Here is a 19,959-nt window from a genome sequence, read left to right as displayed (position 1 = left end):
AATACAAAAGAAATAGTGCATGGGTGACATCATTTGTCCCCTATCAGTTGCATACTGTTTTGAGAAATTAAGCGGAAATTTAAAAATGTCATAACTTTTTTTTATTTTACACTTGATTTTGATAAAGTTTTTGATGTTATGATTGTTGGAATTATCTCTTTTTATTCACATCAACTTTTTATTGGGGTGGACTTGTCCTGTAAATATTTCTTTAATTTTCAATAATATCTTCTATTGTCTTTAGAAAAAGTGGTTGACCCAAACTGGTGTCTCTATAAAGAAATAAAGTGCCCCATTTGCTTGCTCTCTATCCCTCTCCAGTTTCTTTTCAAGCTTTGATTATTGGCTTGGATCCAGAGAGCATCTTGATGAGATATGTACTTGTTGAATTGTCTTGTCATGTGTCGTGGGTCAGAGGAGAATCCCAATGTGCTGATCTGATCACGTCTTCTTTAACAGTATTGTTCTTTGCCAACTTTCCATCTACTATTAATCACCTTTGGAGGATTCATAACTTCTCTTTGGATTTCAATGTGAGGAGTCAATTTGACAAATTAAAAGATAAAGGGTTCAATTTAGCTGCATATTTATTTCAAGTTGAGAGTTTAAAGTAACTTTTATTTAAGAAAACCATGAGTAGATATAGCTAGTAGGGCCAAAATTAATGATAAGCTTTTATATTATTTTTTGGAAGATTGCCTTCAAGACAATATTACAAAATTTGTTGTTCATATAGACACCGTTCTCATTATACTTTCTAAAACTAGTTTACTGGAAACTGGGTCAAGAAACCAGTTTGGAAGATCGCTTTGATAACGTTCCCATTTGATCACCCAAAAGTGTTTTTTCAAAATCACCTCACATAAAACGATCTTGTTGCTAGGAACGCTCACAGTGGAATGACCTGTTTCGCGCGAAATTTGAAACTGCAGCATAGGCATTCTACACACAGTGTGTGGAGTAGCAAAATGTGTGAGGATCGTTTCCCAAAGAATGGTTGTGTCCTCATATATGCTAAGACCAGTTTAACGTAGCAAAGTGATCTTGAAAATTAAATCACGCAGTGGTTTTCTGAAGTGGTTTGGACTTTGGAAGATTGCTTCCAAGACCGTTTCGACCGTTCTCACTACACATTAAACTAGTTTCCACTAAACTAGTTATAAGAATGTATTGAGAACGGAACCATGTCTAAGACACCGTTCTCTCTGCATTCCTAAAACTATTTAGACACCATTCTCACTACATTCCTAAAACTAGTTTAATGGAAACTAGATTAACTCGTATTGTGAATGGTCGAAGCAGTCTTGGAAAAAAACCACCTCGCGATGTAGTATTCAAAATCGCTTCGCCTCGGTAAACTGGTTTTAGCGCAAGTGAGGACACAACGTACTGTTCTTTGTGAAGCGATCTTCGCACATGTTGAGTGCGTTACTCCACACAACAGGTACAGAATGCCTATGCTGCAGTTTGAAATTTCTCAAGAAACGTGTCACCCCACTGAGAGCGTTTGCATAGCAACAAGATCGCTTTACGTGAAGTGATTTTTAAAACCACTTTCGTGTGATCAAGTGTGAACGCTAGCAAAGCGATCTTCCAAACTGGTTTCCTGAACCGGTTTCCAGTAAACTAGTTTTAGGAAGGTAGTGAGAACGGTGTCTAAGGGTCTTCTCTTATGGGCAGCTACTTGTCGTGTAGTATAAAGAAAAAAGTGGGAAAAGTAGTTTGAAATTCATCAATCCTAATAAAAAGGCACCCGGTATGAAGTAGAGAGAAAGAGAGAGGGAGATGGCAGGAGAAAGAGCAAGAGAGTGGTATTCTGGCATATTTTGACCATGAAATCGGTCAATATTTTCAGTCTTTTACCCAGTGAAATGAGACTTTAATGAATTCCTGTTAAAAGAGTGGATCTGTTTTGAGACGACTTTGGATAAAGCCTAATGAACTACTGCAAACTACAGGTCATCGATCTTCCATAGACCTCATATCTCCTTGAAAATGGGTTAACTGGAAAAAGTGATGTTGAAATTATATTTATCTGTACTCACGCACACATTGAATATCACTTGTGAATTCTCATCTGAATTTTTGTTTGATTATTTCAGAAAGCTTGCTTCATATTTGCACCTAAAGTCTGATGATGATTGACACATTTCTATTGGTTTATTATTGATCTTTTAGAATTGTGAAAAATCAAATTGGCTGACAGATTGATTGATTTCATTGAGCATGTAAATTGCCTGCTCAAGCACATTAATTGCCTTTATGAATGGTTGATAAAAGCATTTTCTGCATACAATATAAATACTATAGAATATAAAATAATTTTTATGGCTGCATTGTGATATATAAGTTTCTTACATGTTATCCCCCTAACCTTGTCAGTCTGAGCCTCACATTGTCTTGAAATCCTATTACCTGACTGTTTATACATCTCAGACAGATATATCCCAAAATAACCTCGTCACGTAACCTGCGTCATTGCACAGGAAGTAAGGTGCGCTCATAGACCCATCACTCGCTGCTCATTTCTCTTCTCAAATCAGATCTCCTTACAGCTGACAAACACTCCCCTCTTTCAATTTTTGGCACAAAGCAACATAAAATTGGCAAAAATTTGGGCAAATTTACCAAGGAAATATTACTTTCCTGTAAAATCAAGAATATACATGTAGATGAAACAAAGTAGCTGGAATCATGCATGATGCACATTCGTGCATGATTCTGAAACGGCGGATGCTTCGATTTTGCGTTCGTAAACAAAACAGCTGTTCAACTCATTTGATAAGACAGTTGCTAATTATGATTTTGGATATACCTATTCTCCCAGTTTTGTCTCTTACAACCTGTGCCAACATCCATTATCTGTGGTAACATTTTTGGAGAACATCTTCTATTTTGGTATTTGAGCGACTGGGAACAACTGTCTTTTTTGCTGACATGATTGCTGTAGTGAACTTGAGGGTGTGCTAATACTGTTGGTTGCAAGCCAAAAATTAATGATGAAACCACTTCTGGAAGATGTTTATAGAATGTTCAAGGACTCATTCTATAAGATCATTGTAAGCATACAAGTTAACCAAGGGAAGTTTTAGATTAAGTGGATTACAGTTGTCTCCAGACTGCAAATAATGATATACCAGGTTCTAATCCTCTACCATGACACAAAGACCTATGGAATGACGTTGACATACATTTGATGTGCTTTTACACAGGTGTAAAAAATGGGCACCTGTAGGATATTCCTTCAATATTATACAATACAATGAAGCTGGAGCCATGACTTTTGTTTTTATATCCATCCTAGACGGGACGTATTATGGTATCACGCTCGGGGTTCATCCGTCCATCGGTCCGTTAACTTTTCCTTGGAAATGCGTTAACTTCAGTTTGACTTAACCTAGGCTCATATAATTTGGTGTGTATGATACAGCATGGATCCCAGGAAGCCTGCTAGTAATTTTTAGGTCAAAAGGTGAAAGATCAAGGTCACAGTGAAATGTTTTCATCTTACCCTTCCCCAGTCCTTGTGATAATTTCAGTTTAACTTAACCTAGGCTCTTATAATTTGGTTTGTATGATACTAGTATAGATCCCAGGAAATCTATTGATTTTTAGGTCAAAAGGTCAAAGGTCAAGTCGCCACCTTTCACTTTTTCTGCTTGACCAATAATTCCATTTTCCACGTTACAGGTGGGCGTATTATGTGCTTGCCCTATAGTGACACTCTTGTTCCAAGTCAAATCGAAGATTAAGAAGGTGAAAAGAAAGATGTCTATTTAGCTGGTCTGTCTATGACAGATCACCTATTGATTTCGTCAGAATTTTCTTTATTTCTTTCTTCCTATCTTTATTCATTGTACCTATTTTTTGTCGCCAACTTTTCTCGAAATTGGCTGAATCAATTTTGCTGATTTTTTTGTCATATATAGAATCTATCATAGAGACGGCAAAATAAGCTTTTCAAGGTCATATGGTCATGATGACGTCATCTACGCGCCATTTTGTAAAATTCTTCATTTGATCATATCTTCATTATCAATTATCAAAAATTAACAATATTTACATGACATTAACTTCATGTCAGGGGTCAAATGCCAATGTCATCAAAGGTCATGTAGAGGTCATGACGCGCGCGTACGCGCGCGTCAAAGGTAAAAAAATCGTCCAAATGACCTATAAAATTTTTTGGGTACGTTTCAGGTCATTTTAAGCATTTCAAAAATTTGCGCGCGCGCACATATGCGCGCGCGTTTCCGCGCGTTACACCTTAACGCAACGCAGAAAAACCGTTTCTTTTAATATCATTGCATTGCTAATAAAATTCTGAGCAATTTGATACCTTGATCAACCTTCTACAACCATTAATAACGAAATTAACACCCGTTAAACTTTGCAGCACGTGTGCGCGCGAGCTCTCACTATAGGCCATATATGGGCAAAAACATGCCTATTGCAAATTCACTGTAGCTCTTTAAATAGTCCGTTGACCCCCAATTTTTTTTTCATATATCGATAGATTATGAGTTGTAAATTTGATTTCATGTCACCATTGTCCCTAAATTATCTCGTGACGTCATCAAATAGGCGCCCAAACGTAAAATACCCAACATATTGATGGAATTCGTTGCTTATTCTGCTCATTTCTCAGCAATCATGCATTTTCTTCCAGAGCTTTTTGGTTTTATTTATACGTACAAACACTTTGGTGGTAATTTTGTTGGATTCCATTCGAATTCATTTATCTTTTAAGGCTTGTCTGTGCCCTTCATTCTCCGCTTGATCAGTGATGCATAGTCAGTTTGGTGTTACAGTTTATAAAGTATGTCTTAGCCTACTCTTCATTAGCCTAGGTTAACTTGATCTCTTGATTCTTGCCAGATTTGCCATTTTCAGGATTAAACTTACACTGTTAAAAAAACCCTGATTTTACAGAAAAATAAAAGAAGATTTTGCAGAAAGCAATACCAGAATCATTCTTTAAATTCATGAAACAGGAATTTTTCTGCAATTTAACAGAACAGGTCTGTTAGAAAAAGGGGAAAAGAGTGTTTTATTTAAGGAAATTTGTAAGATTACACACACCAAATACCAATTTCCTGTAAGATTACGCAATCTGGTAAGATTACAGGTGTTCTCGAGACTCTGCTGCAGGAACTTCTTTTAGTTTAAGGATAAATTTTCTAACAGTGTAAGATTCAATAATGTCCCATTTCCATCGGTCCTATTCAATTTAGTGTGAAATGTTATCTGGGGATATGGTGAATGTTCTCTTTTTGCTCTGAATTTGAATCTTGTGTGATAGTGTGCTCTCATTCCGTAGATGTAAATTAAATCCTGATTGTCTGTCCTGGTTGAAACTGAAATCTGGAGTCAGTATCTTTAAGTTGTTTCAATTGAGAAAATTTCCCTGATCAGAAACAGCATGATAATTTGAAATTTGGGCTGATGGAGATGGGGCTTTTCGAGGATCTTTGTTAGAATGTTTTCTAGCAACCAAGATATTTTTGAGGTTTCACCTATATTGACATATATCGTAGGTGCGAGTTGTTGCAGTCAGGTGTCATGCCACTTGAGGAAACTTTGTATTTTTTGACAATGTAATTTTTGTAGTGTGACCTTTTCTTACTAGTATATAGTCAGTGTACTAAAATATGCACTGGGAAGTGTCTTCCCCTTAATAACTCATTTCACCCTGGCTTTATTCATAAATGAAACATATAGTAGATTTGCATTTGATCAACACTGACAAATTTTTTTCGATACCCATGTTGATGGTAATTTTGCTATTAGACTGCCTGTCAATACCATTTCCTTGGATGTTGTGTGAACACACCTAGTTCCACTGTGTAAACTGCTTTATCACGAAAGATGACATTGGTCCAGTACAATGCCCTTTCCACTCGCAAGCAGGAATAACTAAAAATCTGACACCTAGATGAAAGAACCACTTTTGAGGGGAAGAATCGCTCTTATTTCCATGAAAGAGACCCACAACCCTATTCTTAGATGGTGTACCATTGGACAATAGCATTTGAAAAAAAATGATTGTAAGAGTTTCTTTTGTACCATTGGAAGGACAACTTGTGAGGAATGTGAAGTTAGTGTGAAAAATGAACGACCTTTGAAATTAAGTAGTGAATGACCAATTCATTCATCCAGTGTGCATACATAGAGAGAAGTGCACTTGTAATTTGGAGTTTGGACTGACTGACAGAACAATTTGATGAAGAAAAGGTACATCCATTGTTAGATATTAAAGTCAATTACAAATCTTGTCAGCAAACATTACTTGTGTTGATTGTCTAACTTCTGTATACAGGTGAGCTGAAGCCGGCATTGACTCCTTCATTTTTTATTACTTTGTTAAACTGTTTTCTTTCTTTTACAATCAAGCATTTCATAGCAGATAGTTCAGGGATGGTTTAACAATGCAAAGGTGTAAATGGATACTAATTAGGCCTCTGTAGAACACCATCATGCTTACACAGACATATTGTTTTATGGTACTTCGTAGAGAAGAATGATGCTGGATCGTTCAGATTTACTGAAAATCATACAAAACCATATAATACCCCATGTATTTGTATGATAAATTGGGCATCTTTTATTTCATTTTAAATTAAACACTTGAGGGGAAAACAAGCAATGTAAACTGGCTGTTAGAACCATGATTGCAGTTTAATATTCGTTTAATGTGAGGAAATAAGAGAAAACTGATTTTTTTTTAAAATCATGATAGTCACAGTGAGATATTAAAGGAAAAGAAATAATTGCAGTGCAGATATGGAATAAGCATACCCTTTTCCTTATACAGGAGAAAAATACATTGTGATTAAAATCTTGTGTGTATATCATTTTAAGTCCATGGACAGTGAAATGTCTGAGAAACAGACACCATTAGTTTGATGTGACTTTCACACATGTACAACTCGATGATAAAGCATTTAATTGTAATTCCGGTCCTATTTGACCTTTCTTGCACAGGAATTTGATGAAGTTTTGACGATATCTGTCCGAGATTCAGGTCAGGATAGAGAATACTGTCCTTGACAGCATCATATGCTATCATTTGGAAGAGAAGTCATTAGCGAATGTAAAATTGTGAGTGAAATGGAATACACATCCGATTGGCAAAGTGAGAATTACATTTCATTCCGCCCTCTCACATTGCACTTTGGTTGCCCTTGTACTGAAACCATACTGAAACATTGAGGGTTTGTTGCCCATCCAGCCCAGTTGAGGTTATGCCGTGGGGTGGCATCCATTGTCCGTCCACAATTTCAAAATGCTTCTTCTTCATCATTTCAAGTCCGATTTCGATTCTGTATGCTTTATATAATAGCACTAGGTGGGGATTAAAAAAATTCTACATAGAATTTTGAAACTCATTAAATATGCTAATTTGCGTGCATTTTTCAAAACTTACAAAAAATGCTTCTCCTTTATTTGTCGACCAATCAGATTTTGATTTTTTGCTTTCATTTGGAAGAGCTTCATATGGGGTTCACTAAACTTCTACACATGATTTCAAAATTTTTACTAGAAAAAAAATTAATGCTAATTTATGCAAAATTAATTCATGTGTATTCTTCTAAATTCACATAAAATGCTTCTTTATTTGTTTACTGATTTTGATTTTTTTTTCTTCCATCTGATAGAGCTTCATGAGGTTCACCGAACTTTAACACTGAATTTTGAAATTTTTAGTAGAAAATTACTTACAAAATTTATTCCTAAATTACAGAAAATGCCTCTTCTGTATTTGTTGACTGATTTTGATTTTTTGTTCTCCATCTGATAGAGCTAGCTGCATATTTCCATTTGTATTGTGTGTAAGTATTCTCTGAATGGAGTATTAACTTTCCTCTATTCTATACACCATATCCCAGCAGGTTTTCCCCTCTGTATTGCTAACTAGGATGTTTTTACTTTTTAGGAAGTCATTCCAGTGAATATTGCTTCCTCTTTTGTTCAGATGGTGAATAAATCAAGAAAGCAATAGTTGACTTCTGTCTTTGGTTTGATAGACAAAGAATGTGTTTGCTTGAATGACTGTTGAATATTTACAGACTTGTACCAAAAAGAGATTCTTCACTGGTCAAGCAGATTTTTTTTTTGATAGTGGGCCATAACACTAGGTGGTTTCAAACCGCCTCGATCACAAGAATCCCCGTTAAATTACGAGAACTTTTTAAGGCTAAAAAATACCCGTTAATTATTCCTGCATTCACACCGCCCCGAAACACATCCTTCGGGATAAGTTCCCGAAGTTACGAGCATGCGCAGTGTGGTCTGATGAGCAGGCAAGGCGGGAGATTCAAAATCACTAGCCCAGCAGCCACCCACGCCGCCGCGCCCAACGACATGCTGGGATAAAAGTTCCCGTAATTTGCTTTCACATCGCCAAAATACCTGCGACCTTGGAAAAATCCCCACGAAAGTTCTCGTAATTTCGCCAAGTACCTACTATTTAGCGGGTATTTTCTTTCGGGGAGATTACGCGTAGTTTGCTTTCACATTACCAAAATACCTGGTATTTTCGGATCGGGGTATATTTCCCGATCAGAGAATACCTGGAACTGGCGAACTTCGAGGCGGTCTGAAACCGCCTAATGTCAGGGCAAGGGGCTCCTTGGTCTGGGAATTGATGATTTATGGTCCACAGAATTCCTCGATATTCATGCAATATCCTTATTCTTTATCATTGTTAATATTTCATTTCAACATTTTTTTTCAGGGGGGGGGGGAACGTAGGATGTATTTCCAGTATGCATTGAAAAACAAGTATAGGGATTTATTTTTATCTAAAGTAAAAAGCTATTGAAATTCAAAATCCTTCATTTAGTATGTTGTGAAATGTGGATATTGATTTTCCGGAAAAGGTTACTGTGCCATCGTTTTGTTTATCTTTGCATAGTTGAGAAAGATGATTATAACCACAATTTCCTTCACTTTCTATTAATCCTGAAGTGTTTGATTTCATCATATTTTAGATTCTTGAAATTACCTTTGATGCAACACTGATACTACATGTATGGTAATTTGAGACTGGGGTGGATATGAAAGCTGATTAAGTTATTTTTGTTTGTGTGTTTGTTATATTAATTAATGTTGTGGGTGGATCCTGTCATTTCAGTAATCAGGGAACATCCTGTTTCCATTTATTCAAATTACATATGTGCTGACGTAGGCCTATATTCTCTAGAATTTAGGATTGCTCTATCTTTCTGTTTCTTTTGTTTCATTTCATGAACATATATGGATATAACAACGTTTTCATACCTCAGCATAGTTCTTCTTGTATTTTGAAACTATTTCTTATTTACAGAAGTTTCTTCTATTCTATCTGTCCCTCGGCCTTCCAAATCTAGTGAATATCACATGGATTCAATTTTTAGTTGAAAATTGATTTGAACTCTGGATGTATAGATTTTGTGAAATTTGGGTGTTTGATACATATTTGAAGTTTAGATTGAAGCAATTAGAGTTGGTAATTAAAATTTGTTTTGTGTTCATGATGAAACTTCTTCATAGTGCTTGATAGATGGCATGCAGAAAATGTATTCTTGGATTTAAACCTCTGATTCTCTTTTACTTTTTCCTTTATTTGAAGACAATACACTATTTAAGTTTACTATTGTATTGATTTATATAAAATTGTTGTTGATTTTCAGTCTCAGGTAGGTCCTAAATCTTCTATCATTATTCTTTATTTAATCAATATTTGATCAATAAGTATGAAAGCAAAGAAGATTATTTCACTGCAATTGAAGATTAACATCTTGAATTGGGAAATTATCGTACCTTAATGCAGTACTTAATGAAGTGTACAACAGGTTTACTGATCTAAATCTCCTCTCTGAAATGAACCCATTTCACAGGATTGTTCTTCTATTATCACATACCGCTTTGAATTTATAGAAATCATGTGAACAACCCAATTGCACATGTATTGAAAGTAAATGCCCCATGAAATGGGCTCAAAGCTATTTTCTTTTAGCTGTTCAATGACCTCTAGTACAAATCGTTTACATTTACTGTACATTGTGTTTTACTCTTGTTTTGTTCCCCCATGGGAAAGAAACCCAACAAAGCAATACATGTTTTCACAACAAAAGAAATTAATGAGCATATTTGTTGTTTTTAGATTGGATCTATTCATAGAAAACAAATTATATAAAAAATGTCTGAGATTAAGATACTAGTATTATATTGAAAAATCATTGAGGAAAAGACCCTTAAAAACCTGAACCACATCACAATGCGTGATGCAAGTACATTTACCGAAATTCTGAGATGCAAAGTAGAAAGATTCAATCTGTGTCTTTATATTTTTAGCTCAATAGAATATTCTTTGGGAAAAAACAGTTTTATGTAGCACACAATTATGTTGCAAAATTGACAGTGTGCACTATGTTTTCAGAAATTAAAGATACATTCAAAATTCAAATTTTTCAATATTTTGTTTCCTTTTTGTTGTTGCAGGTAACCATCTGCATAGAATAGTAAACTTCCTTTGCCTTGGTGTATTACGTCACTGTCAGCGCGGGACTAGTAACATGGTAGTTCCTGGTTCATCATAAAAACACAATCAGGCTGACGTCATACCAAGGATCATATCGTTAGCCACCGCAAGGCCAGTGATCTGCATCCTAGCCAGGCTCATTACGATTCTCTCACTCCATGACCTGACTGTCCATCACGCATCAGAGTGACAGCTAACCGTTGAATCGTCTACGAGGTATGTACTCCTACTGAATCGGTTCTGCCTATCCGTCATTGACAGCGCACGCCTTGTTGATGATTTGTTGGCTGACTTTGCCCAAGACTAGTAGTAACACACACCTTGATGGTCACATGATCAATTACCTCACTGTTTAACGCTTGATAGCATCCTATCTGAACAGTGGGTCCCAAAGGTGAGTGCAGGTATCCGCTTGCCTATATTTGAACTTGACGTCCCGAGCATCTTCCTGTCACCCGATCACTAATTGTGTCCTCCTCAGAAAATATCAGGAGACATTGATAGCACTTAAAAGATCTATATTTTAATACAAGGCTGCCCCTTTGCTTCTTGTAAGCTATCTCGTTATAATGGCTGTTAATCATTTGAGCTCTTGAAAGGGGGAAGATCAAAACAAATTGCCGTAAACCATTGACGGCATTGTACATTCATATAGTATCTTCTGTAACTGAACCTACGTAACCTTCTCAGTTTACAAGCCAGTACGGCTTTGCCAAAACCCTGTCCATGTAATTGCTCTCTTTACATTCCTGGTGGCTTGGGAGCAATCATTTGACTGTCCAGAGGCCCGTGCTGTTAATGACACTTGCAGACTCCACCCTAAAGAACGAGTTCAGTTCTCCTTCTCCATCTACTAGTCTTGGACTAACAGATGTTTTTATTGTTTATACCCATTGCAGTGCGTGTACAAACTGGGAACATGTGCGGAGTGCCGAGTAGCCGGTGAACTCATCACAGATATCTCGCATGGAAAGTACACACAACGTGCCAGCATTGCAGATGCTATTTCGACTGACTTCTTGAAGCACCAAGTAAGGTACACTTCATCATTGGTGTAGGAGTTTCTACTATCATCTCATCTGATAGATTTTAATATTCAAAAGGCACTGCGGAAACATAACCATGGAATATCCAGAGGAGAAGTCGTTCAACAATAACAGTAATATCATGGATGGTCTACATGTTGGAAACGGTCATTCAAACCATGTGCATACTATCAACTCTAGCAACAATGCCAGTCCAGGTATTCGAACAATTAGCACCATTTCGCCAGGGGACCTTGATGTCATTGGTGTTGAGCATCAGAAGCCATCATCAAATGGATACAGTTCGGTCAAAACTCGTGTTGCGTACGAGGATGAAAGTGTCGACAATGTCATTGAAGAGGAGCATATGTGCGGATGGGGGAAGATACATCCCAAATCATTACAGTGCTGTTCCAAGATTCCCTGGTTTCTTGTATTTCTTTGTATATTCGCCATTACGCAGGGTATCACTGTTAACGGACTTGTCTACGTCATCACTACAACGTTAGAGAGGCGTTTCAAACTTCCCTCCGTGCGGAGCGGTTTCATCTCCAGCTCTTACGACTTCTCAGTCATGGTCGTCATCGTCTTTGTCACGTATTTCGGCGAGCGTCGCCACAAACCGAGAATCCTTGCCTTTGGAGCGTTCATCTTCGCCGTGGGTTCTTTTATATTCATGCTTCCCCAATTCACAACACCAAACTATGAATTCCGATCATCGGATTACGAGTACTGCGATGAGGGCCGTAACGGGACGGACCCTTGTGACTCTGTAGAGGAGACCAGTGGGCTTTCATTATATTTTTGGGTATTTGTTGGGGCGCAATTTCTTCATGGCTTGGGGGCAGCACCCCTCTACACACTCGGAATTACATACATTGATGAAAATGTGAAGCCCAAGATGACTTCTCTTTATATTGGTAAGTACACATATTTTTAATGACCTCATAAAACCAGTTGAACATGCTTTGATTTCACAGTATAATACACATTTTCCACTTATCCCAGCCGTTAGTCTTGATGATACTATTCAGTGCATTGATTATTAACTGCCTGAAACAGTGTTACTGCAGATTCAAATTCAGTTTCATACTCTCAAAGTGGGATAAAGATGTTAGTTGATCAAGTGATTAAAATAGCCACTTCACAAGTAAGAAGTTTTTGCTGAAAATGGCTTCTTCGTTAAAATTGGTATCACTAACAAGATTTACTTAAAGTACAATAAGAAAAAACAAACTACCTATGTGATATTATCCAATCTGGTAGCAATGTGTAGAAGTTTTGCTGTTAGTTTCCTATGCTTCATGATAAATAAAAAAGAGAATTAAAATATTTGTTGTATTTGATTTGCATCAAAATAGATCTTTCTAAATAAGGAGACATTTTAGATTAATGTGACACTCTAATTTCTGCTGTTTTTCCACACTCCCATTCTCTACTTCAATAACGTGACATTTAACATCAACAAAACATCTCTGCAAATTACATACACATATCACTCTGAATCTTTTTAATGTATTAAGTGTAATTTTTTGAATAAGTGTCCTCCAAAGAAACTTGTTAGTTCTCCATGAAAAGTTTGTGAAAATGCTTATAAAAATAAATGAAGGATAGAGTTCTGAGATGGTACTGAAAATCTTGGAAGGTTAACACACTATCCTTTTGACTTGAGAGCAGTGAACTCTTTCATCAGTTGTCAGTAATTAATGTCTCGTTCATTTTAAAGCAACATCAACCACAGCACCAGAGCAAATTAGATTTATTTATCCAAAGTTTATTGGATGTGAGTTTTATGGGCGTGCATGCCATTCATTGTTATTGGCATTTACATGGAAGCTAGAAATAACTTTTCTTGAATGTGTAATATCTCTGCGGCAAATGTAGCGACAGTAACAAAGTGACTCAGAACAATTCATTGACACAAAAGGCTTTCTTGGGTTGAAGGGAGTGATCGCTGACAAATTAGCTGACCGCAAGAAGGAAATTGGAGCTTCCACCCCTCATTCTGTTTCTTCATCTTAGATGGTTGTCTTAGAAATAACAATTGGAGGGGACTAGGAGGGCACAGTGGTGCCATGCTTGTGACAATATAAGCGTATGACAGGTTGTATAGTCTCAAAGGAAAAGTCAGGAAGTTAAGGTAACGCACAGTGTCAAGGGAAAGACTTTATGTAAGCAGAACTTTAGTTGGGTCCAACTTGATAACCTAGAAAGATTCCAAGACCCCAGGCTGTAACAACACTGGACAATTTGAATAGCTTGTTTGCAAAACCTTTTGAGAAAAGTTGTTTAACAAATCAATGATGGAGATTTGTGAAAGGGTATTACAAGAGTATCAACACATTTAAGTTTTTCTTTCAAAATCTATGTTTATATTTTAGTTCAACTTGGGGTTTCAAAGAAAAATATTTGATAATTTATTCTTTAAAAGTCCATTAGCTCATATTAGGAACTTGATACAATTTAATGCAAGAATAGTTGCAAATGTATATCCTATTCAAGCTCTACAATATTTCTTTTGAAATTTGGCATCCGAGCTCTACAGTATTTCGTTTTTTAATTTTTATTTTAATTGCTTTGGATACATGACATAATTGAGTTTTCTATTGCTTTTCAGAAGCACACCAGCTTTCACCATAAATATGGCTTTCGCCTCTTATAAGCCTGTCTATAATGGGTAGCAGCTTTTCTTGTATAATTACAAGTAAACCATAATCATGAGTATGCATCTCAATTTTCAGGGCATTATTGGGATTTGATGAGAGTATAAAGATGAATCCCAATGGAGAGGGTGCTTCCCCATTCGACCTGATTCCTTCATCACCTATTTACTGGAGATTGAAACGCAATCAGGGACCCGTTTCATAAAGGACTTGCAACTGTTGTAACTTTGCCATTATGGCAACTACCATGGAAACCTTGATTAAGATTGGCTGCTGAGCCCTGTTACCATGGTAGTAGCCATTATGGCAAAGTTACAACAGTTGCAAGTCCTTTATGAAACAGGGCCCCAGAGCTAAATAGATGCTTGGGTCTGGGTTTAGTTTGATACATGGCTCAAAGCTGTTTAAAACTAGGAGGAGGGGAGGGGGGGGGGGAGGTAAGGATTCATATTGCTTGGTTAGTACATCATCCTCTGCAGGGGTACTTACCCAGACCTATATAGACCTATGTGATTTCCAACCACCAAAACCAATAAATATCCCATAATAATTTTTGAGAAATTGTTCAATCCCCAAAATAATTGATGATTATTTTCTGTGAAAATAATACCAGCCTGAAACATTTAAGATTCCTGTAATTGTGAGGATACGTACAAGTCATACAACTAAAATTTCATATCCCTGACATGTATAATGCATTCTACGCTAAGGTTCTGAAAATTTACTTTCACACAGCAAAATTTCGCAATCTTAGAGAGATTTCTGCTGTAGGTCTTGGAATTTCAAGAGTAGTAAGCTGTTACTAACTTTAAGAGTATTTACTTTCAGGGATGTTGCTAAGACTTTGCTTCCAATACCTGTTTTTTATGATCGAGTTGATGTGACAGCACCTTTTTGGTCTATGAGCGTCCATTGTAGTTGGATAGTAAAAGTATCGGGGGGGGGGGGAGTATAAAAGTGTGCATATTAACCTATTGATATAGCAAAGGAATATGAAGATTGTTCAAGTAACAGAAATGTATTTCAGAGAGGGGGGGGGGTTAGTGCAGGAAGGGGCACAAATGGCTGTAATACAGTTTTGTAGAGCCGTTAGATATGCGCAGCTCAAGGGCCAGTGAGTTGTAGGGGAGGGGGTAATGTAGGGATGCAAAACTACCTGTTTCAACTTTTTTTATTTATATGTGGAGCAGGATCTTATGAAATTGATAGAGAATGTTTGCTTGTCTTCTGAAGCTGCCAATACAGAAAGCATTCTAAGATAATGCAAAAGAGCTCCAGGTCAATATTGTAAAAAACTTTGCTATAATCCAATCAAGACTCCAGTTTCTGAATAGTTGCCCCAGTTGGAAAATGTCAATTTGCCCAAATACATAAAAAAAATTTATGACTTATGCTTTCAAAATGAGTAATGAAAATGACTGATGTGCCAATAGCCTAATAGAAGTCTCAAGAGAAAATCATATTTAACCCATTTGTTCAAAACAAATTGTGCCGCCAGAAGTCTACAGTCATTTAGTAGGAAGAGGTGGAGTTTGCGGAAACTATGACAATAGTTTTTGGTCTGTATACATTTTCAACATATATGATGTATTGTAGCCTATAGGCTTGTTTTGACTAAAAGATGATGATACTCAGGAAAAGAGAGGAGACAACAAATTTATGTCTTTTGAACAATATGATTGTGAAAAGCATTCCTCATTCCATGCGAAATAAACCTTCGAGGTAAAGACGAGACTGTTTCCTGAAAGGAAAAGGTGGAGTATGTTTGTGAAACTTTGAAAAATTGGCTTTTATCTGTACCAGTACATTGTCTTCATTCTTGCATCTTTTTGCCCTCAGGCTTATCCAGACTAAATATTTTAATAAAGGAAACATAAAGGGTTCTTTTATATTTTTTATTTGATATCCTCCAAACTTTGGAGGATATCAAATGGGACTGTTTTCTGTCTTTCAAAAAGATGCACAAAATATTTACAATTTGAGTGCATTTGATATCATGTGATAATGTGATTCTTTGATGAGTAGCACTCTGCATTTATAATATTATTGGAAATCTGATTAAATACATAGAGGCCTTTATATAAAATTAATATAAACTGAAAATATATTTTTATTGTATTGTATGCTAAAATCTATTTTGTAATTCTTATTCAAAGGAAAAAAAATCATCCTGACATCAGATTGATTGTAACAAAAGCAGAAAAATGAGGGAAAGAGAAATGACTGACTTTCAGAAAATCCATCAAAGAATATTTTTTGGTTTTTCTTTAGTACTTATATGGCATAGCTACTTCAATAACTTGATGTCACAAAAACAAATCTTCCTAAAAGTTCATAGCTCTCTTATTCTTTGATGATTGTTTGTCAAACTTGGATATGTTTCTCTCATTGAAACCAATTTGACATCAGGGTTGACATCCCCTTTAACAGGTTCCTTGACCTATTTTTCAGAGACAGTATCTCCACACTTATTGTCATCATAATATAACACCTAGCATGATTTAGCAGTGAAGCAATGCGTAATTGAACATTGCCATATTGTTTTTTAGAGCTGAGGAAACAACACTGCCTGTGATGAAGATATCATTCATGCATTTTTATCAAGCTAGAAACATTAAACGCAGAATTCCTTCATGAATATTGCAGTTTTGCACTTCAAATTTCTATCTGTCACTTTTAAAGTGTCTTTACATGCACATCATAACACCTATCCAAAAAAGTTTATTTTAATTGCTTCTCAAGCACCTGCTATCTCGTTAAAGTCTACTTGGTGTTGCAGTTATTAAAAATCAAGGATGTTAAATGTCAATATCTATCCAGTTAATCTAATTTCTGCCTGCCTTTTTAATTCAAGGTGAAAGTACCTTGTTGTAATGTCAAATTAGAAATGTGATCATTTAACACCTTGTATAGATACAGGTATGTGATGCAACAATCAAAAGTGCAAACTCTGTTCTTGAATACAAAACTGGTAATGTGCACCAGTCAATGTGGATGAGTGTTGATGCATGTGCATGACTGCAGAAAATTCAAGTATGCAGTTTGCTAAGAGTGATGATAGATTGATATCATTGTCCTAGTGTACAGAATACTTTGGATAAGAGATAGAGAAAGATATACATTAGAATAGTTCTTTAAAAAAAAACTATATCTATTTTATAGAGCATGTCTCTTACACACCAAGGATTAGAGTCAGTTATGTGTGCCCCCCCTGTACATGTATCAATGATCTTGAATTACTTACAAATGGAAAAGCAAATGACCATGATGGATATGGAATCTCATGGGCAATCCAAGTTAGCCAATTAAGAAGTGGGTTCTACCCCATTCCTCTACAAACCACATTGACATTAATTGCACGTGTCACAGACCTCCCTTGAATTAATCCCAGCTTTAAAGGGGCTCAAATCTAATCGCTGAAACCATGCACAATTTGTCCTGGTGGGGTTTCCCAAATTCCCAACGTCAATGTTGTCACTCAGCAGAGAATTAAAAGCATTTAGGATTTTCTTTTGGGGGCTCTGATTACGCCTGTTAATGAAGGGAGCTGGTGATGGGCGGGGTCGGTTGAATTCAGCGCTTCCATGGCCCTCTACAGCTAGTTGGCTTCAAGGTGCTGGCCATAGATAAGAGCAGGAGAGAAAGTTTTATGCGTTTGTTTACCATCGGATAGATTGGCAGTGAGAGAAAGCCAGCAATTGGTTTGCCAACTTTTGTCCTACAAAGGGTATAATTCAATTATTTTTGGGTTGAATCAGACCAAATTTGATTTAAGAGAATTAATATGTTTGATAATGATGTGATATTTTTCGTTGACAGAAAGATGTAGGCCTACAGTCGTGGACTATCGAACTTTGATCTTTATTCATTTCATTATAGTTTTATTTTCTTGATAAATTCATCATTTTATGAAGGTGTGGTCATGCTAAAATGTTAATGTCAGAATGGGGAAGGGTTGTTTGATATATTTATTTCTGGGGGTGGGGGTGGGAAAGGGGGGGTGAGAAGGTACTAAGGGAGATGCAGCTACAAGGTTCATAAACTTGTCATGTCAAGAGAGAACAATTATCTTTTTTTAAACAAACGTTTATGTTTATAAAAATATGTAGGAGTGCAAAGTCCTAAAATTCATTTTTGCAAGTATTCTTGTAACACTGCTGTAGTTCAATGACTTGAAAGGCATATAGATGTGCAGAAGTGCCTTGAAAGTTTTAGTTTAGGTTGTCAATTTCATGTAATGAAGAAGGTAATTGGAGAGTGTTTGAGAGGATGTATTTAAAGTTTGGAGCCCCTGAAGAGAGAAAGGAATTATGTATGGGTGGTAAGAGAGACAAATTGAAAATGGAATGAAACAGAAGAGATGGGGAGAGAGAGGGGGGGGGGGGGTAGAATAAGACAAAATGAGAAGAGTCATGTTAATGAGGTGTTGAAGAATCTATTAAAGTCAGAAAATTACCCAGTTCCTTACTTCCTACCAAAACAAACTCTCGGAGCTTGAAACCACAACACGGGAATTAAAGAAACAAATAGACAATTCTGAATATTCTACACATTTTCAAAACAAACTAGTTGCAGCAGTCAGATACAATTATTAATTAGTTGTTTTTCTCACTATTTTCTTTTCACAATTGGTTAGTTTGCAATATTATCTGACTCTAATAAAAAAAACATAACTATTTGCTCCTTGTTGACCCCTATAATCTCGGTAATTTTAAGTGTAGTGCGTGAATGTGCTCTTGTGCGCCTATAAAGTTGTGCAAAATAGGATAATTTTTTTTTTTTCATTCTGAAGACGTTTTTGAAGAATTGAAAAGGAACCCTTTTTTGTGCTTTTACCATATTACAACTAGATAAGAAGCAAATACATAGACAGCTTACTCCATAAATCTGTGATTTTGAAAAATTAAAGAATAATGAAAAAAGTTTTTTTCTTTGCTTTTAATTAAATGCGAAGATAAAAAGCAAATATCAAGATAGTAAACAGTTTACTCTATTTAACTGATTTGTTTCAGCTGTATAATTTTGGCCACCTACATTAATTGATTTCATTAACGAGAATTGGAAGCAGGCCATATCTAAGCAAGTTTGACAAGTTCAGCGCACTCTAAATTTTGTTGTGGCAAAGGGGCTTCAACCTCAGAAAAGACTACTGGGATTTGTTAATTGAGCTGTTTTCCAAATATTATTTTTTTGTCATAAAACATGAATTCCTCATGCTCTTCAAAGATGAAGTTATTACGTTATAATAATAATAAACAGTTCTTGTATAGCACCTATCACAATTATGAATGTCTCTAAATAAATATTGCGCTTCCAAAGGACTTGGATATTATTACCCCAGCTGTAGCTTGACAGCCGTGATTACTAAGATTACTGTGCACATGCATTTCAAGGAATAAATTCCTGCCAGGTACCCATTCACCTCACCTGGGTTGAGTGCAGCACAATGTGGATAAATTTCTGGGATTCTGGGATTCGAACCCATGACCCTCTGTTTCAAAGTCCGAAGACTAATCCACTGGGCCATAATGCTCCAAACTGTTATGAAAATTACCAGGCAACCAATATTGAAATGCTTAATTTATCAGCTTAGAAATAACATCAATTCAATTGTAAAGGCCAGGAAATAGACTGATTCTTGACTACCCGGTACAAGAAATTTTATGGTTCTCAATATTAGAATATTGGACTTATTATTGTGAATTGTTTATGATAATACATTCATCAGACTTTGCATGAGTAGATA

General features: G+C 36.2%; 1 protein-coding gene across 4 annotated transcripts in view; it reads left to right on the top strand.

The window, feature by feature from the left end:
* Positions 1-19,959, top strand: part of LOC121426623 (solute carrier organic anion transporter family member 4A1-like) — an 87,267-nt gene that overhangs the window by 28,197 nt on the left and 39,111 nt on the right. For 2 of the 4 annotated variants that reach the window (XM_041622986.1, XM_041622994.1), the window contains exons 3-4: positions 10,486-10,741; positions 11,425-12,470. In XM_041622986.1, the coding sequence (XP_041478920.1) occupies positions 11,648-12,470 (823 nt within the window). In that variant the 5' untranslated portion in view covers positions 10,486-10,741; positions 11,425-11,647. The other 2 variants (XM_041623003.1, XM_041623011.1) reach the window with 2 other exon arrangements.

Source organism: Lytechinus variegatus, chromosome 1 (genome assembly GCF_018143015.1).
Source record: "Lytechinus variegatus isolate NC3 chromosome 1, Lvar_3.0, whole genome shotgun sequence".
Taxonomy (NCBI): domain Eukaryota; kingdom Metazoa; phylum Echinodermata; class Echinoidea; order Temnopleuroida; family Toxopneustidae; genus Lytechinus; species Lytechinus variegatus.
This window is presented reverse-complemented; position numbering and strand designations above follow the sequence as displayed.